This window comes from Dipteris shenzhenensis, chromosome 29, assembly GCF_047967505.1.
Source record: "Dipteris shenzhenensis isolate YYH24624 ecotype China chromosome 29, Dip_SZ_1.0, whole genome shotgun sequence".
Taxonomy (NCBI): Eukaryota; Viridiplantae; Streptophyta; class Polypodiopsida; order Gleicheniales; family Dipteridaceae; genus Dipteris; species Dipteris shenzhenensis.
The window spans coordinates 30,417,646-30,438,897 of record NC_141624.1 but is presented as its reverse complement, the minus strand read 5'-3'; the positions used below and the strand labels follow the sequence as shown (position 1 = coordinate 30,438,897).

At 43.8% G+C, this 21,252-nt stretch overlaps 1 protein-coding gene across 1 annotated transcript in view; it reads right to left on the bottom strand.

Moving 5' to 3' along the window:
- Nucleotides 1–16,623: 16,623 nt before the first annotated feature.
- LOC147882692 (uncharacterized) overlaps nucleotides 16,624–21,252 on the bottom strand; it is a 16,993-nt gene continuing 12,364 nt past the window's right edge. The window contains exons 2-3 of the mRNA XM_087400478.1: nucleotides 17,437–18,585; nucleotides 16,624–17,328 (exon numbers count right to left, since the gene is read on the bottom strand). Coding sequence (XP_087256604.1) covers nucleotides 16,964–17,328; nucleotides 17,437–18,585 — 1,514 coding nt within the window. The 3' untranslated portion in view covers nucleotides 16,624–16,963. The remainder of the gene's footprint in view (nucleotides 17,329–17,436; nucleotides 18,586–21,252) is intronic.

The window sequence follows — 21,252 nt, the reverse complement described above, 5'->3', positions numbered from 1 at the left end:
GACCAATTGGAAGGATTGGTATACCTCTTTACATTCGGTAGGGAATGACATCTTGGTAGCAGTCGGCAATGATGCAAAATGTCCAACAAAAGGAAAAGGTATGATTGCTCTCAAGTTAGATGGAGTTATAAAACAGTTGTCCGATGTTCTTTATGTGCCAGATATCAAGAGGAACTTGTTGTCCATTTCTGTGATCACGGATCGAGACCTCAAAGTTCACTTCGATAAGAATGGCGCACAGATTTTGGATCTTCAAGGGAAGGTCATTGGTAAAGGTACACGGTGCAACAACATCTACGAACTCTCAGCTTTCAGTGCTCAAGCCGATGTAAGCAGCACTAAGCTATGGCATGAGAGGTTTGGTCATCTAAACCTTAGTTCTTTAAAGGAGATGCATAAAAGTGGAATGATTGGAGACCTACCAGAAATTACAGATCTGCCCGATGTACGTGAGCTTGCATGATGGGCAAGCAGCATTGGCAGCCCTTTCCTAAAGAGGCCAGCAGGGCAAAGGCTCCTCTAGAGCTCGTTCACACGGACCTCTGTGGAAAGATGGAGACGGAAGCTTTGGGTGGTTCCTACTACTTCATGACGCTGATCGACGACTACAGTAGAAGGATATAGATATACTTCCTGAAGACTAAAGATGAGGCTTTTAGTAAGTTCAAAGAATGGCATGTAATGGTTGAGAAAGAAATGGGGAGGAAGTGGTGAGTTCACATCAACTGAATTCGAAAGTTACTGCAAAAGTCACGGGATCAAGAGGTAGAAACCCTCGCCACATACACCACAGCAAAATGGAGTAGTAGAGCGCAAGATGCGTGTCATCTGCAACATGGACAGGAGTATGATGAAAGGGAAAGATTTGCCAAAGACTTTCTGGGCTAAAGCATGTAACATAGCCATTTACATTCTGAATCTTAGCTACACAAACGCTATGAATGGCGGGATGACTCCACTGCAGGCCTTTTCTAGTAAGAAACCTTCAGCTGCATATTTTAGAGTTTTTGGATGTGACTGTTTTGTGCATGTCCCTGATGCTAACAGGACCAAATGGGTACCGAAGAGCCGGAAGTGTATTTTCTTGGGCTACAGTGAAGAGGCGAAGGGTTACCGTCTCTATAATCTTGTTACCAAGAAGGTAACAGTAAGTCACGATGTGGTCTTCTCAGAACAGCCACATCAATTGGAGGAGGATGCTTCCTTCCTAGACAACTAGGACCAGGATATCCATCCAATACAACCACCAACAGCAGACCGAACTCCCCCAATGGTGCTTGGGAGGATTTAAGATAAAGAAGAGGAAGAAGAGCCTACAGAACCACAATGGCAACGACCATTCCCGAAGTGGGTAAAGCAGCTTTTGGACGGTAGAGAACCTCTAGCCATTGAGGAGGAACCATCCGAACACCGCCGGTCCAAGAGATTGGAGGAGCAAAGAAGGGCACAGGAACACTTGGTCAACTACGCTTTGATGACAGAGGTGGTCTGTGCTGAAGAACCCAAGTTTCTTGAAGAGGCACAGGGTGATGATAGGTGGATGGAGGCTATGCAGTCGGAGTATGGCTCCATAATGAAGAACAACACTTGGGACCTTGTGGATAGACCACCAAAATGCAAGGTAATTGGCACCAAGTGGGTGTACAAGACCAAGTACAAGTCCGACGGCACGTTGGATAAGTACAAGGCTCGGCTCATGGCAAAAGGATTCGCACAGATACATGGTTTTCATTATCAGGATACTTTTGCTCCCACAACTCGACTAAACACAATTCGCAGTGTTTTGGCTTTAGTAGCACAGGAAAGTTGGCCCGTGTTTTAGATGGATGTAAAATCCGCCTTCCTGAATGGAGATCTCAAGGAGGAGGTATACATGGAACAACCACCAGGTTTTGTGATCCCCGATTCAGAAGGTAAAGTCTGTAAACTAAAGAAGGCATTTTACGGGTTGAAACAAGTCCCACGAGCGTGGTACCAGTGGATTGATGCCTAATTTCTGCAAAACAGGTTCAAGAAGGTAAAGTATGTAAACTGAAGAAGGCATTTTACGGGTTGAAACAAGTCCCACGAGCGTGGTACCAGTGGATTGATGCCTAATTTCTGCAAAACAGGTTCAAGAGGAGCCCCATCTGATGCAAATTTGTATATCTACAGAGAAGGAGGCAGGTGTATGATCGTGGTCCTTTATGTGGACGACCTTGTCATAACAACGAACCATGAAGAGAAGATCTCGCAGACAAAGCAGTTGCTAGGGACAGAGTTTGAAATGACAGACCTCGGACTGATGCATTTCTATTTGGGGATTAAAGTTTGGCAAGAGCCAAAACAAATCTTCATCTCACAGCTGAAGTATGCTGGAGAGATACTAAAGGCATTTGGCATGGCTGAGTGCAAGACAGTTGGCACCCCTATGGAGGTTGACGTGAAGCTCTCAAACGAGGATTCATCACCACTAGTGCACGAAGCGAAGTACAGAAGGCTTGTGGGCAGTTTGATTTACTTGTGCAACACACGGCTGGACATCGTTTTTACGACTGGTGTATTAAGCAGGTTTTCCAATAAGCCCCAAGAGAACCATTGGAGGGCACGGATGCAGGTGCTGAAATACATCAAAGGCACACTTGATTATGGCATCACCTATACCAAGGGCAACATCTTGACCGGATTCTGTGACTCGGATTGGGTAGGAGACGTGGACAGTAGGAGATCAGTGACAGGTTATTGTTTCTCACTTAGATCTGGAGCTGTGTCATGGGTCAGCAAGAAGCAACCTACAGTTGCTCTTTCTTCTACCGAGGCTGAGTACAAATCAGCATGTTTTGCCTCTTGTGAGGCAGTGTGGTTGAGGAGGATTTTAGGGGACATGGGTGCAGTGCAGAACAAGCCTACGCAGTTATCATGTGACAATCAGAGTTGCATGGCAATTGCAAAGAACCCTGTGTTCCACGCTCGCACAAAACACATTGAGATTCAATATCACTTTGTACGCAAGCTCATCATGGATGGAGAGGTCGAGTTGGTGTACTGTTCAACTACAAAGAATGCTGCGAACATCTTCACGAAGGCTCTTGGAAGAGACTGGCTGGAGAGGCATCTTCATCGACTTGGCATTGGGCCGAAAAAGTAAGTTCACTTGCGAGTGGACATTGAGGGGGGGTGTTAGATATCAATGCTCCACTCTCGTGTAACTATGCAGGAACCAGCAAACTCTACTTGTAAGCCCTACATATGAGGAGAAGGCATTTGAGTAGCTCAGTTATCCGGTAGGTCCTGGTTTAGACACCAGATGGGGGCCATGTGTGGCCTGATGGCTGGACGGCTTCAGATAGAGTTGGCACACTGCCAACTAGGCTACATGCAAGTGTAGGAAGGCATCCCATGACTGACCGCACTGAGGGTAGACGGAGCATTTCCCGGGGCAGCCCACTCTCAGGTTGCAAGGCTCGTTTGGAGTCCCAGATGATCTCGAATGGCTCTGGGCCGATCTCCCAATTGGGTCTAACTGACTACAACTGGTGGCTATATAAGAGCAAGCTCATGAAACCATATTCATCACTGGCTATAGCAACCCTGATTCCTTAGCATCCATCCTCCGTCCTCTACTATTTCTAGCACGCCATCGAAGCTTCTCACATAGGAGCACACGGTTGGGAGGCAACGCCATCTATTGTATCAGTTTATTATCCTTAGCCCTTTTAGTCTAGAGGCAGTGATCAATTTCACTCCTTCTAAAACCCTGGGACCGAATGAAAGCATCAAACTTCTGATACCATTCTCTAGGCGCTTGCTTAAGACCATAGAGACTCTTCTTCAGCTTGCAAACTAAATGCTCTTTGCCCTTTTCTTCAAAGCCTTCCGGCTGCACCATGTAAATTTCCTCATGCAAATCCCCATGCAAGAAAGCTGTCTTGACATCCATTTGCATAAGCTCCATATCCTCTGATGCCACTAGTCCAAGCATGCATCTAAGTGTGGTCATCTTCACAACCGGAGAGAATATCTCATCAAAGTCCACACCCTTCTCTTGCTTGAACCCTTTAGCAACCAAACGGGCCTTGTACCTAGGCACATCATCACCTGTGACCTTCATTTTGTAGACCCATTTACATGGCAATGCTTTCTTTCCATGTGGCAAAGAAACCAAGTCCCAAGTCTTATTCTTCATAAGTGAACTCATCTCTGATTGCATAGCATACTCCCACTTGCGTTGATCCTCATGCATCATAGCCTCTCTGTAGCAAGAAGGCTCCCCGCAATCAGTAAGCATCACATAGTCTACCCTTGGAACAAACCTATCAGGTGGTCTAGACACTCTAGATGATCTTCTCAAGGGCATTTCAGCTTGCTGTCCCACTTGCATATCAGCCACATTTGGCTCATCATTTCCACCAATAGATGATCCATCATCTACCCTTGATTGTATACCTGTGGGAGTACTTGGTGGTACCATTTCTTGCACATTTGGTGCATGGACAACTTGCTGTCTATCAACATATGCAGGTGGATTCACATCCTGGAAAGTGATTTTCCTCATTTCCACATCCCTCATGGGTGCCTTATGCATCTTCTTCTCATTGAAGACCACATCATGGCTGCGTATGATCTTCTTTGCTTCTGGATCCCAGAGACGATAGCCCATCTCTCCACTTTCACCATAACCCAGAAAGATGCATTTCCTAGACTTAGGATCTAGCTTCTTTCGAAGCTCTTTTGGCACATGTGCATATGCCTCACACCCAAATATACGCAAATGAGAGTAAGAGGGCTTCTTGCCACTCCATGCCTCTTCAGGAATACCACCATCCAAACTCTTACTAGGTGATCTATTGATCACATGCACTGCAGTCTTCATTGCCTCAGCCCAAAAACCACCAGAAAGACTTGCATTGCAACCTTTCTTGAATGGTACGGTTCATCTTTTCTGCAACTGGATTTTGCTCTGGAGTACGAGGGGATGTGAGCTCCCTCTTAATCCCACGTGTATCACAGAAATGCTGAAAGTCATGAGAGAGATACTCTCCACCATTGTCAGCCCGTAGGCATTTAAGCGTTCTACCTGACTGATTCTCAACCAAGGCCAGCCATTTCTGAAATACCTGGAACACATCACTCTTCCGAGCTATAGCATAAGCCCACACTTTCCTAGTTGCATCACCAATGAATGTCACATAGTATTCAGCCCCACCTAATGACCGTGTAGGCATGGGACCACATATGTCTGAATGCACCAAATCAAGGATTTCAAACTCTTTCTTTCCCCTTCTTTTATGGGCTGATTTAGTCTGCTTCCCATAGAGACAATGCTCACAAAATTCAAAATCAGAGAAACTCAAATGCGGTACATAACCCAAACGGCATAAGAGTTTCATTCCATTCTGGCTCATGTGCCCCAACCTGCAATGCCACAAAGAAGTGCTTGGCTGCTCGGTTATTGCAACAACATGATCAAATACCCCTGATACATGTAAGGGATACAAAGTCCCACACTTGGCACCCCTGGCCAAAAGCATAGAGCCCTTTTGAATTTTCCAACTTTGAAAGCCAAAAGTGGTGTGAAAACCACCATCATCTAGCTGACCCACTGAAATAAGACTCTTGGTCAGCTTAGGCACATGTCTCACATGTTTCAAAACAAATGCAGACCCATTTGCAAAAGAAAACTTTATGTCACCTGCTCCCACTATGTCACATGCATAGTCATTTCCAAGATGCACACAACCTGTCTTTCCACTGTCATAAGTGGAGAACCATTCCCTATGGGGAGTAACATGGAATGAAGCACCAGAATCCAAAATCCAATCCTGGGAATATGCATCATCTGAAGTGGTAAGCAACTCTGCAGATAAACTAGACATGAAGAGAACATCATTGTCACTATCACGTGTGACTGCATTGATCTCCTCGATCTTCACTTTTCCTTTGTCCTCCCTTGGACTCTCTTCCTTTTGATTTGCACCCCAATTTGCATTCTTTTTCTTATCCTTTTGCTCTCTTTTCAGCTTGTAGCAATCCTTTTTCATATGGCCCTTCTTGCCACAATGGTAACACTCAATGTTCCATGCCTTGGATTTGCTACGTGACTTCCCTCTTTCTTGGGACTTCCCCCTGAACTGTGATCTGCCCCTTTGCACATTTAAGGCTGCATCCTGCTTGTTGCCATCCACAGACTTCCGTCTAATCTCCTCGGCCAACAAGCTACCCACAACATCATCAAATTTCAGTACTCCACCAGGTGCAGAGTTACTGACAGCTGTACGGAAGGTATCCCATGAGGATGGCAATGAACATAAGAGAAATATTGCCTTAGTCTCCGCATCAAAATTCATCTTCTGAGCCTGAAGCTGGCTGAAAATAATATTGAATTCATTCAAGTGAGAAGCAATGGAGACCCCTTCCTTCATTTGCAGCTCAAACAACCTCTTCATGAGGTAAACTTTATTAGAGGCAGTTTCCTTCTCATAAGTGGCACACAGTTTCTTCCACAAATCTTCCATAGTCTGCTCATTTACTACTGTGAAATAAACTGACTCTGCAAGATGAAGTCTAATAGTAGACTTTGCTAATGCATCCAACTCATTCCAATCATCCTCAGACATATTTGCAGGCTTAGCTTCAATCCCTGCCAAGGGTTTAATCTGCTTCTTTTGAATAAGCACATCCCTTATCTGTTCTTTCCACAAAGAAAAGTTTGTCCCATCAAACTTTTTAATGCTGAAAAACTCCTTTTCAGACATGGAAGAGGATGCCATGATACAAATGAAACAAAATCCCAAATGCTAGTGCCTGCAAGAGAGAATCACACCAAATACCAGGTGCACCCAAATGTGTATGCCACAATAGTGTGAAATATCACCAAAACTCAAAGCTCAAAGCATCAAAAGATGCATCTGACTCATGTGCATATACTATGCATCCATATGAGCAAATCTGGCCCAAAAGAAAATGCCAATAAGAGCCAAATGACTCAAGCATAAACATTGTCCACTGGCATATGCATCAATAATGTCTCATCCAAGAGAGCATAGCACTATCAGTGCATCACCTGCAATGTTTCAAAGCTGTCCCTCAGCATAAAATAGCATCCATGTGCAAAGCGTCCATAAAAAATAGCATCCCACAAGCGATTTGGGCCTATCAGCGCATCCAACAAGGACCGCAATGCATCCAAATGGCCTATAAATCATCCACTGCAACCCAATGCATACCACGAATGAGCGCACACTGCTCAAACTGCAACTAGAGTGATCTGCATAAGGTATGCTCAAGAAATCATAGTCCCACGGTAATGAGCGCTACTGAAAATAGAACCTGAGATGCTTCAAAACATGGGCGCCATTGCATAATCGGACTCAGCAAGAAAATCTGCAAATATCTCTCTTCTGCCAGAACTCCAAAATCCCAACCGATGAGTGAGAAATGGGAGTCAATACTTATCCACTGCCATGTGGCATAAATCTAAGGTTTCAAAACCTTAGTATGAAAAATGCATAACAGAGAGACGAAATCGAATACACAGAGATTTATAACTCTGAAAATCCTCCATCGAATCACGCAAGAACTGATAGGTAGGCGTTTTTGGCGTCCGGAACGCAATGGGACAGACGGTTTTGGAAACCGTGGTCTCAATCACTGGGTCCAACACACGGACTGAAAAACGTTTTTGGAAACAGAGCTATCTGTAAACTCCACTGGAGTGCGAATGATGAGCAACATAGAAGTTTTAGGACCTCCTGAGTCCACCGGAACTGACAGATCTGCAAATGGTTGCTCCAAACTTGAGTTTCAACACCCGGGCAAAAAACGCAAGAACTGGCACAGTGAGTCAGAAATCCACTGAAATGATCCCAGATTCAAGAATGAAGGTGTTTCCAAGCTCGTGAAGTAATGTGGACACCAAAAGCAAGCAATAGTTGCCTCTACAAGTCAATACGGAGTCTCTGTCATCGAATGGAATAGGGAAAAGCTCAAAAAACGACTTTTTCTTTGAAAGCTCTTAACAGGCTCTCAAAACCACTTCACAAAGCCAAAGTGACTTTTCCAAAGGTTCGTCGAAGGTCTCTGCACACTCGGATGCAAGTAAAGTCACCCACAAAGCTTCCCACAGAGCTTCTCCTTCCTCCCACAGAGCTGTTGAGCTTCCAAGCATTCACGCACGCTCAGCTAGATCACCCGGGCTTTGATACCAGTTGAGAGTGCTCTCAACGGAAGCAAGAACGGAAGAAGGAGAGAGAGAGAGACAGAGAGCCACACAAGTTTGGTGGGTGCAGAACCACCCTAATCTTCTTTTTCATTCATTTATATATGTGTTTGAGTATTGTACATAACTGGGGTTAAGGCACAGTGACCTTTAACCCCACAAACACACCAACCAATAATGGCAATAAAGGTGTCCAATAATGCCTCAAAATATTCCAACAGTCAATCACTAGCAACTCATAGTATGAGCAAACAACAATCAATATGTAGCTAGAATCGGGAATAAAAAGTACAACCGCTTGCTAGGCATCAAGATCCTCAAACCAACCACTGTATCACAGCAAGATCAAAGGCATCTGATCCATTGCAAATATTCAAATATCACTGCAAAATCATGCATCAACCATGGACCATATTAGGCCCGAAGATGCATCCACCAGTAGTATGTCACTAGCATAGGATCACCCGGCTGAAGGAATATGTGGCAAGCTATCTCTATGAATGGAAAGGAAAGAATGCAAGACAATGGAATCAAAATGAAATGGAAGTAGACAATAGTATTGAACCAAAATACTCACATGTAGATAGCTTGATGTTGACTGCTGTAATAAAACTAGAAAGTACAATGCCTTTATAGAATAGGCACACACACTCTAGGTGTCACATGTATATGGGATAAGTCCCATAGTGACACATGGCACTCTAGGATATAAAGTAGTCTAGTACTACTCTAGAACACTAGAAAACACTCACTTTGGCTTCATGTTCCAACACCCCCCCATGAAGGCAAGGTGAGAGATTACTAGAATGGAGCCAAGAACAAGACATGACATGATGAATCTACTAATCTGTACATCCCAAATAGCTCAGAGGCTCAAAAGAGAAGCATGGCTACCTGACCCAACAAAACGGTCTAGGGAGTGCACCAACATCCTGGAACTCGGCCAGGCCTGATAACGAAATCCATCAATGCCAATAATAGGACTCTCATAGTACATCCCCCCCTGGCTTCATAACATGAAGTGGTAGGAAGCCACACACAAATAAAGTAAAAGAGAATAACATCATTTTAGGAGGACTATCCAAGGCTGAGAACCTTTATTGATTCAACACACATGATTTATTTGCATTCATTTTAGGGGGACTCCCAAGGCAGAGTACCTTCGACACACTCAAAATACAAAGTCAAGATCATCCGGTGCATAGACCTCTTTATTAAGAGAGAGATCTTGGATGTGAGCAGTGAGAGCATGAATTGGAGTAGAGGTGTCTGCATCGTCTTCGTCTTCGTTGGATATAGTCCCAACCAAGTTGGCATGGTCTTTAGATTGTTGTTTGGCCAGCTTTTGGAAGCAACGATCTTCGGTGTGACCAAGCTTTCCACAGTAAGTGCACTTGAAAGGTTTGAAGTTACCTTTCCCTTTAGGAAACCTCCCTTTAGAAAATAGTGCATTGGTGTCAAAAGTATCACTATGCCTTCTTTCATGATCAAGAAGCATAGCAACCATGTCATGGTAGCTCATGCTTGCCACTCTTAATGCTGGTATGATCTCCCGATACTTAGGATTTTCTTCAATGCTCGTGAGGAGCACTGCAACCTGGTCATCATCCCCAACTGGGGCCTTCAACGTAGCAAGTTGAGTGATGAGAGACTCCATATGATTCAGATGGGTGAGAAGAGAGTCCTCATGCTTCATCTGGAGTTTGAAGAATTCTTGATGGAGAAAGACCTTAGAATTGATTACCTTATTACCAAAGAGACCTTCAAACTTCTCCCATAATTCTTGAGCAGTGGAATCAAAGTCGAAATGATGAATAACTTCATCACCCAAACCCAAACCAATGAGAGAAAGGGCTTTGTCGTTTAAATTCTCCCAGTGTAGAATTTTCTTCTCATCTGATTGTGGCTTTTTATCCTTGCCACAAACAACATTCCACACCCCGTCTTTCATAAGGATAAGACGCAACTTTGTTTGCCATGTCGGAAAGTTCTTACCCGTGAACTTTTCAATAAAGGCACTTAACTTCGAGGACTCCATGGCAATCAACTTGCAAGTAGCAAATTCAGAGGTGGAACCTTGTGAACGTCAATACCTCGTGTAGGTAATGAAGCAGGGAGCCACGAGCTAGATCCAGGGGCAGCCACGAATTGGAGCAAGGTAATCCATGAACGAAGAAGACATCACGGGCAGTTGGAGTAGATGCAGCAGGGCAGCGGCATAGGAGAGTTAAACTGCATGTTGTTATGCAGCCAAGAGATGTGCCACAAGGAGGAAGAACACGGTGCTCGATGAAGACAGCAGGTGCGTGTAGGAAATGGGCAGAATTCAACAGCTTCTCCACGCAGATAGTAAAACAGCTGCAGCTTCTTCTCGTAGGCAGCTTCTCCACGATAAAATTCAGCAGCTGGAAATTGTGAAGATGATCGTGCTGAGGATGGGCAGCATTTGTGCTCATTTTGAAGTCGGGGACGAGCATTTTCTGAGCGAAATCTTCCGAGCGTCCGAGCGAAGGAAAAAAAAAGCTTCCAACTATGCATAAATATGGCAAAAATCGATCAGAAGAAAACATAGTTTCACTTAGAAATATGCAAAGTATTATAGCAATGCCTATTTTATACAAAAATCTTTAGGTGAATCTGTAGGAATGGTGAGAGCATAATGGGATGGCTTTTGAAGAAACCCACATGTAGAGTAGACTTCTCTATGAAAATTCCCTTATGATCCTTCTTACAACTTTTACTTAATAGGGGGTGACATTGAAAACCCTCTCTTAAGCTATCTTCATGAAAGAGTTTCTTCAAAGAAAACTCATTGAAGCAAGCCATCCAGGTAGTTTCGCCAGCGAAACCCCTTTGAAGCAAGTCTCCCAAGGTAGTTTCGCTGGCGAAACTACCTTAAATAGCACTTTTAAAAGTGACATAACTTTCATATCCAATGTCCAAATATAGTCATTCAGCCACTCAAATTGATCGGAACACCCCATTTGAGCACATCTATGAAGTTATATTTTGGAAAACCTTCCATATATAGTATTAAATATTACATGTATTTTATGAGAGTGATATATAAGCCCAAGTTAATACTTATTTATAGTAATTTAAACTTCTTTAGAAACATGTCCATAAATATGCTATAAAAACACTAAAAAGATATTGCCATATAATATAAATGTGTTAATAAGTAATTATATATGCATAGTATTATTACATTGAGAGTGATTATGAGGAATGTTTCTTAAAGGAATCAACACTTTTTTAAGGTAATAATAGGGGTACAAAGGGATGTCTCTAAATAAGAAAATTATGTTGTGTAAAAATGAATGAGTGACTAGTCTGTATATTTTTATGATAAAGGGATCTAGTTCTAGTGAAAATAAAAGTGTAAAAACCATGTTTCCTAAAGAAAAACATTTTTAAAAATCTCTTGAAAAACACGCTCGGATAAACCTGCTCATAGGTTTTTGCTCGTAAAATTGACGCATCCATTTGAAGTCCTAGTTCCAACCACAAATCTGCATCAAGTATGGACTATATAGGACAACCATAAGTGCATGCTTAAACATTGATGCTCCCCAGGTTGAGCTATGGCTGAACCTGATGATGTCCACCACATTGGGGCAGAACTCCATTGATGCATAAATACCCTCATGCTAAGGAATGATCTACTGATCGAAGGTGGTGATAAATCCAAGGGTGGTGCAATGCAACATGAGTGAGCCGATGTTGGAATGTCCTGAAGACTGATCTGATGATCTGTACTGCTCATGGAATTTGTGTCCAAGGATGTAATATGCTCCGTATCAAACGTGAAAGCATCAATGATGGTTGGTGGAATGAAATCACCTAAAGACTAAATGCGATGTGGCATATATCTCCACATGCTGCTAGAGATGTGAGGGCATGCCAAGGACTTACTTGCTGATAGTTTGCATGATCATAAATGAACTCCTGCTATGTATCTACATCTGATGTGATAATAGATGGAGTTAGGTCCATGCATGAATGTGATGGCTATACATCACTAGAATCAAACTGTGCTAATGTAGATGGGATTGCCTTGTGCTGAGGGCTTAACGTCAAATGTGCCTCATGCTAAGGGCTTACCGTCAAAAGTGCCTCGTGTTGAGGGCTTATTGACAAATGTGCATGATCAAAATGTGTGGGCTGATCCATGCTTACATCTGCATCTAATCGCTCAAGACCAATGAGGCTTGAGTCATCGTCATAGATGGGTACATACCTTGTGGCAATGAATGGTTGAAGAAGGTTCTCTTTCTACTCATGGATCTCGTTTAGATGCATGACTGGCATATCATCAATTGTGTGATGTGGATAACTCCATGTTGGAGGTGGTCTAGTGCTCTTTGCAAGAGGCTTATGCATGTACCAACGAGAGTGTCTACTGTGATGCCAAAAATTGATATCTTTTATCTAGCATTGGTATTGCTTTTCTCTGTGTTTGATAAGAGTGTGAGTATCAAGTGATAGCCTAGTGGCTCTCACTTATTTCTATTTTCTAAAATATTATATGGGATTGAGAGGATGAGTGGAATGGATCATTGTAAATACCATGTGTATGAATGGTAAATACCTTGGTATGGGGTGAGAGTTATTTGTGTATGGGATATTATGGGGTTTTAGAAAATAGGAAGACTGAGTCATATAAAGAGTAGGTCTCATATCCATGTGTTCCAATAATGTAAGACAGATCACATGCCAAGCATGTGGAAGGCATGTGGGGAAGAGTGTGGAGTCAAGAGAAATCCTTCTAGAATTCCTATGTGCAATAAGGAGGATGTGGAGATTCGAAAAAGAGAGGGTCCCTATGGGCTCCATATAGGAAGACTCTTGACATTCTCAATATTTTAAGAGTCTTGAGCATCTTTCGATGGGACACATGTCAAGAGTAGCCAAAAAAGACATGGATGGTGACATACGAGCTTATGCGATTGATGGGGAAAGGAATCTACGGGCAACAATTGTAAATGGGTGAAGGAGAGTGACAAGATCTCTATAAAAGGAGTCCTCCTCTCCGTTGTTCAACATCTCTTCCACCATTAGGCCTCATGCTATTGTAGCTCTAGTCCCCTCAAGCCTCTTCTATGAGCCTTCTGTCTCCCTCTTGTAGATATCCTCTTGTGTAGACTCTTCAGTCCATATCCCTCAATTCATTCTCTTTCTATGAGTAGTCTTGGAGCTCCCGCTCCCTCTTGTATTTATGAAACCTCTTCTTCTCCCTTGTGTTTGTAGTATTTTGAGTTGCATTTGATGGGAGTCTCACTCTATTGGTAATGAAGGTCACTTCAGGTTCTCTCTCCTCTTCCAAAGTCTCCAAAAGTGTTGTCTATTCGGCCGCTCATTGTGCATACATGGTTTATCCATTTCTTGAGCCACAAAGGAATCTCTTCCTTTCCTCCTAACAACCTCTATGGGACTTGTATCATTGATGAAGTCTAAGCATGGACGGAGTATTCTCCCAAGTCGGCATCGGTAGAAGGATACCCCTGCCAGTATTTTGCTCATAACTTTTTGCTCAGTGCTCCGATTTCGATGAAACCTCTACCAGAGAGAAGCTCTCTTTAAGACACATCATTTTATGTATTTAGTTTATGTACCAAGTGTCAAACCAAAAATCTATGACTCTCTGTGTGTGGCTATTTATTTTTAAGATAGTTTTTATCCCCTTCTAGTAAAATGTCCATAACTGTTCAACCGCTTCTCTATTTCTTACAAAACTGATATCAGTGTGAAGCCCATTTTAAGGTGCATCTATGACTCTCTATGTGTGACTATTTATTTTTAAGGTAGTTTTTACCCCCCTCTAGTAAAATGTCCATAACTGTTCAACCGCTTCTCTATTTCTTACAAAACTGATATCGGTGTGAAGCCCATTTTAAGGCGCATCTCTATATGAGACTCAATATTTGATATCATGTCTACTAGAAGTTATAGGCCTTTGTGTCTTATGATAGTTTGCAGAGTGTTTTGAGCTACTTGTAGAGGTATCTATGAAGGATGTGCAATGTTTCCCCGAAACCTACCCATCTGACCCAATCAGCCCCTTCAAACTTCTCGATATATATCAGTTCATGTCATATTGGGCCACAAGATCTTCTTTCAACAACGTATCACTCTTCTCTTTGGCATAGACCGACTTGGGGAGATTATGGCCTCCGCTGATCCTTTCCTTCTCCCTATGCTAGAGTCTCACTAGAGTACAACATCACTTGGGATGTTTAAGTTTTATTACCCCCAATTTCATGTCACACTACCCATGAGAACACTATATGAGAGCTGCACCACTGGGGGCTTATGATCAAGCTGCCATCGCCGTTGGGGGCTTATGCTAAACGATCAAAACCAAGTCATGTGAGAACATGTGTATGCCAAAGATAAAGCTTGTAAAATGAATATAACTATGTGTTGAGAGTAGCCAAGAGGCTATACAAGGTTGATGGATATGTGTCGGGAGTAGCCAAGAGGCTATACAAGGCTAATGGATATGTGTAGGAACCAATGCCAGAAAAAAGAGTCAACAATGTGTGACTTTACATGGGCGGCATGTGTGTGCAATATGTGTGAAGCAATCCTAAGTCCGAGGAAGATGACTTTGCCAAGTGTCACACTGATGTGATGAACTGCCAAATGCCAAGCTACTGAGCTGGTGTCAGATGTGTAAGTGTGTATACTGATGACAGATCCGAAGGGACTGATGCCAATTGGAACTAATCGGGTGATAGGACAATGGCTTACTTGGCTTGGTAGAGTTGAATCTCCTATATGTCTATGCTATTCTATAGCTAGACTACATGTTGAAGCACAAAATGCAACAAAAGAATTTTATCTTAATTCATTATATGTGCTAGGTATGCTGCAATGGATCATGAGGTGGATCCAATGAAGAGTTTTTAATGTTTCTAACCTATTGAAAAGTCAGATTGCATATTTCAGATGCTTACCACACACAACATGATCTGGCAATAATTTTTGCTTTTTGGATCACCTCCAAATTCCACCTGGCTCAAAAGCTATGACTTTTGGAAGAATGGCCAAACTTTGATCCCAAGAGGGTGATCAAAATGATGATGTGGATGGAGGGTGATGTGTCATGAGAGGTCACATGCTGATTACAGTTGGTCTAATACTAAACCACATTCTTTAGATGATACAAGGAATTTGTCAAGGTTAAATTCTCTGGGATGGTGTACCCCTTAGGGTTAGGATTTACCCCTATGCCCTATAGGTTTTACATCATCCTTAACAGTTTGGTTAGTGAAGCTTAGTGCTTGTTTGAGTCGCCGCCTATGTGGAGGTAGTAGGGGTGCTTGTTTGTTATTACCCCCCGTGGGGGTCGTGGAGTCGGGTCGTTGAAGTCAGGTTGCTGTCGACTGGAGCTTTGGCGCTATGCTTGGTGTAGACTATTGTTGGAGCAATTGTTTAGGATGCCTGGGGCATCAACTCCCTTTAGTAAGAATAATTATGAAAATTTTGAGTATGAGATGGATTTAATAATATGCCATGACTAAAAGTTAGTCAAATTGGCATGATTATGTTCTACACTAAAAGAGCTTCAAATATATCTTTTAACCTTGAAATTTGGGTAACACATAAAAAAGTTACCTTTAAAAACTCCATATGCATGTAGAAACATCACCCTAAAAAAACCCCGCGATATGGGTGAGGCACTATGCAGAGTGCTTCATACCGCACGGTGTGATATTACACCGCACGGTATGAGAAGGGATATACCGTACGGTAACCAGTTAAACCGTGCGGTATGTTCCCGATCGACATTTCACCCTTGATGGGTGGAAAAAGATGCATCTTTGTGTGTTTAGGGTGTTAGGACACATTTTTTAAATCAAAAAGTACATATTTTATTTTTAAAAACGTACTTTTTAAATTTCTAGATTATGGCCCTCATTTTTCTCTAAAGATATTCAAATATGTCACACTCAATGATCTTGACCCAGCATGAATTCCATGCTCAGTTACCAAGATTACCACCCTAGTGTTCCTCTTTGGCAAGCCAAGCTCGAGCCACATCAAAGGCCAATGAAGTTTTCTTGTTTGTTGTGCCAGCTTCAACTTTGGCATGTTGAAGTGACCACCCAACTAGTTTGCACTAAACAGTAACAAATAGATCACAACTATGCATTGAGTTAACCCTTTCCTACATCTTTTCTATAGAAAGTAACAAACAAAATAGCGCTTCAAAAAATGTTTGGTTTTTAAATTAAGCAATAAACCTCGTCATAATCCACAATATTTGAACAACATAAGAGGGTGTGTTATTGATTTATAGAATGTTGGGAAAATTAGAACTGTCTACAATACACACAATTAACTATCCAGGATACTAATGCAAGCGATGAGAGGAAAACTATAGCAATGTTATTTGAATGGCATGTCTCAAAGTCTCTCTCTCTATAAAATCTCGTGGAAGTTGCATTTCAAGATGTCCAACCGTTATCTCTTATGCCCATCTCGGACTAACTATTGGAGAGACTAGTCAATAATATAGACATCTAGAAACAATTAATATTTTCCCATAATCACCTTGATCATATTTAGACTAACTATAGGAAAGACTACTTAATAATACATATAGACATCCACAAACAAATAATATTTCCCCAATAGGCCTGCCTTGTAGATACTAGGTATAACTGGCACTGAGAGAACCTAGAGCTGGGAGATTCATGATATTGAGGAGGAGGTTTCTCTTGAGATTTTCCAATGATGCGAGCGAATCTGCATGGGGATTCATGATATTGAGGAGGAGGTGTCTCTTGAGATGAGGAGGTGTCTCTTGAGATTTTCCAATGATGTACATAGGTGGGAAAATGTGGGTCTAGACTTGGGATCATGTGACCAACAGCGAGCGACCAGGCGGACTAAATCAGGACACTTGCAGGGTGACAAGAGGTCATCAACACACCCTTTCTCTATACTCTCATAAAAGTCCTCCACATCTCTTTCCAAGAACCTCCCAGTTGCCACATTGAAACACGTTGTTCCAAAGCTGAAAACGTCTGCTGCCCTTGTGAACTCCACTTTATCCCCCTTTCTCACTTCTGGAGCCATGTAAAATCGAGTGCCTTGCTTGTAAGTGAGATTCCCATCTTCCCCTGCAACGCAAGCTTTTGATAAGCCAAAATCTGCAAGCTTGGCAATCAGATACCCATTTCGACAAGCACTGCCAGGAAGATCATCCATGCCTTTAAGCAAAACATTACCAGGCTTTAAATCTCTGTGCATCACTCCATTCGCATGTAGAAACCGCATGCCTCGAGCAATCTGCAGAAGGATATCTATACCCACAAGCAATGGAAAAGGCAATGCATTGTTGAGCTGTTTGGCATTCTCTCTTTCGATCAGGCTTTGCAAGCTCGTTGACATGAGCTCCATCACCAGACCGCAGTACTCGCAATCGTAGGCATCCAGGGGTCTTAGATCGCTTCTTCTGATGAACCCCATCATCTCCACCACGTTTGGATGTCTCATCTTGATCAGCACCTCCGTTTCGGTTTCGAACAGAAAGACGGGGATTATCTTCACTGCCACACATTTGCCCATCCACTCTCCCTTACGAACCGTTCCCTGTGCTCCCTCCCCAAGCAATTCCTGAAGCACCAACGTCGTCTCGGGGTAGTCGTCCAGGTTTAGGCCGTTCGGAAAGACGTTCCGGACCGTCAAGTTTGAATCTTCTCTATGGAATCCCCTTGCGAGAATACAGACTTCTGACGCCCACTCCTGGCAACGCCTCAGCAAATCCCCTAATGGTTGTGAGTGCTCACGTATGATGTAGATATCGTCAGAAATCTGACCATCGTCAGTTCTATGCCGGGTTCTACGGAGGATTTCCCCCGTGCACCAGGCCAAATCACTGCAAAAATCCCGAATCAGAGGGAGATACGTCGTACTTAAGTCGTCCAAGTACTCGATTCCGCCGTCATGGAGGCACAGCTGCAGCATAGGGCCTCCTCTCGCTAGCGTACAAACCATCTCCTCCACTTCCGATGACCACGGCTGCCCAGTTTCTTCGAAGTGGCGTATTCGCCTCTCCATGTAGTTCATAGTGAAGATGTAGAAGTCCGTGAAAAGGAAACGGAGGAGGTCGTCGGCCGTTACGTGACTTCTTAAAGATGAAATGCTTAAGGACGTCGGTGGACACGGACTCCGGGACTTCTTGCCGATGGAATGCTTAAGGACGTCGCGGATGCGGCCGATAATCTTCTTTAGGCAGTCCATCTGCACTACCAAAACGCCTGCGGCCTGACAAGCTGTTCGGAAACGTCCAAATGCAGGTTTGCAGCTGCTATCCAAATGCGGAAACCCAAGTCTCTCACGAACGTCGCAGTTACTACTCTCTGCTGCTTCTTTAGCTGCAATTCGCGGCGAAGATCAAATTCCGAATCACAGAAGAATATGGACAAGGCCTAGAGAGGCCATGTATCGGGTAGTAATAAGGCCCCGGACATTTGACCCTTCAGCCTACCTTTCCACCCGGACATTTGGCCCCTTCGGCCTACCTTTCCACCCGGACATTTGGCCGCCAAGGGCTCTGTTCAAACTGAAGGCGGAAGACCCCATTTTTGTGGCTCCCACCTCTTTCCTGCGTTGCACTTTCTATCACATGCAGGCTGGGTTGCACTTTCCTTGGAAGACCCCTTCAGCCTGCTCTCGGAAGCTTCGGACACACGCAAATTACCCTTTATGCCTTTATGTCAAATGAGGAACCTGACCGCTCCGCCGGGTCTCATCTATGGCGTTTAATAAAAATTAAAGGTTTCATTTATAAATCTCAAACTTTGAGGAATTTTAACAAAATTTACGAAAAACATATACATACCAAAACTCACTCCGCATACACACAAAACACTAAATCTTAAAATATGAATAAATATCTTATACTCTCTCTCTCTCTCTCTCTACACACACACACTTTTTTTGTGAGAATTCTACACACACACACGCACACACACACACACACACACACACACATACACACACACACATATACATATACATATACATATATATATATATATATATATACATGAATCGATCTCTCTCTCTCTCTCTCTCTTTCTCTCTCTCTACTACCTCCCTCTCTCTCTCTCTCTCTCTCATCGCCCCCCCTCCTCTCTCTCTCACTCTCATTGCCCCCCCTCATCTCTCTCTCTCTCTCTCTCTATCTCCCCCTCTCTCTCTCTCTCTCTCTCTCTCTCTCTCTCTCTCTCTCCATATCTGTGTGTGTGTGTGTGTCAGTTCCTCGGAGTCTGCACAGCAGCAGGCCACGTGTCGGTCTGTCTTCAGACTCGTCAGACTGTCTCTCTCGCATCGAGCTGCCACGTGTCTCAGCGGATCTCTTTCTCCTTCTACAGTCTGTCTCGTCTTGCATCTCGCGGTGCCACGTGGCATCATCCCTCCTCTCTTCCCAAACCTCTCCCCTACTCCCCCGAACCTCCCTTCTCTCTTCTTGAGCCTCCACAATCTTGCCATGTTGGCTTGCTATGCCTCTCTCCCTCCTTAATATATAGTAAGAAGAGTATCTTGACCCGATGGGAAAAGTTTTCTTACCACTCATACATAACCTTTGGTTCCCCATATGCTAAACTAAAATAAACTATTTTCTCAAACATTTTATTAACTAAACCTTACACTACCGTCACCCCTCTTTCCCTCAACTAATACCTGCATTTACCTCATCGTGGGCTAAGGCTAGTGTAGCCTTGATATCTATCCCTTATGACCTTAAAGCTCATCACCACCTCTTACCTCTTTTGTTTTGTCCTTCCCTCTCTACTTTCTCTCCTCTCTTCCTAGATCTCTCGTGACCCTTTGCTCCCTACCTTTCTCTCAATTCCGCTCACTACTTCATGATCCTCCCACCCTCGCTCTATACTCTCACCCTTCATGACCTTCACCCCCTTCGTGCAATAGTTGCTCCCCTCATCACCGCATTGTCCTCACCTCCCCTCTCCTCGTGGTTGTTCATTCATCCTCCCTTCACCTCTTCCCCTCTCCTTGTGCCTTCTCCCTCCACCCCTCTTCTCTACCCACCACCCCCATTGCACAGTCCGCTGTCCACTTTCGTCTCCTTATTCTTGCAAGCTAGCCTCCTCACCTTCGCTCCACCTCCCTCTCCCCTCTCGTTCCAGCTAGTCTCTTATCGTTTCTCCATGTCTCCCTCCTTTCTCCCTGTGCACGGCTCCTCACTTTGCCCCTCACCTCTACTCCCTACCAGCTTCTTTCACCACTTTTTTCTTCCAGATGTCTTTCAACGCCCCTCAATTTTGTCCACACCCTCCTCCCCCCTCCTTTAGGTTGCTCCCTTAGTCCCTAACCTCCACTCACCACTACCTTTCAGAGCTACTCTGTCAACCTACATCATCTTTGCTCCACCTTCCCCTCCTCATGAGAAGGTCTCTCTCTCTCTCTCTCTCTCTCTCTCTCTCTCTCTCTCTCTCTCTCTCTCTCTCTCTCTCTATCTATCTATCTATCTATCTATCTATCTCACTCTGTGTTGTTCCACTACAATGGCTCAAGTTCTCTTCTCTCCTAGATCTCTCGCCACCCTTTTCTCTCTACCTCTCTCTCAATTCCACTAACTACTTCATGATCCTCCCACCCTCCCTCTAGTCTCTATCCCTTCATGACCTTCACCCCCTCTGTGTAATAGTTGCTCCCCGCATCGGCGCTCCAGTGCATTATCCTCACCTCCCCTCTCCTCATGGTTGTCCCTTAACCCTCTCTTCACCTCCCCTCTCCTTGTGGCTTCTCCCTCCTTCCCTCTTCTTTACCCACCATCCCCCTTGCACCGTTGCTATCGACCTTCGTCTCCTTATTCTTGCAAGCTAGCCTCCTCACCTTCGCTCTACCTCACTTTGCCCCTCGCCTCTGCTCCCTACCAACTTTTTTCACCACTTTTTTCTTTCAGATGTCTTTCAACCCCCCTCAATTTTGTCTACCTCCCCTCCCCACTCCTTACAGTTGCTCCCTTAGTCCCTAACATCCACTCACCACTCCCTTTTTCCAGAGCTGCTTCC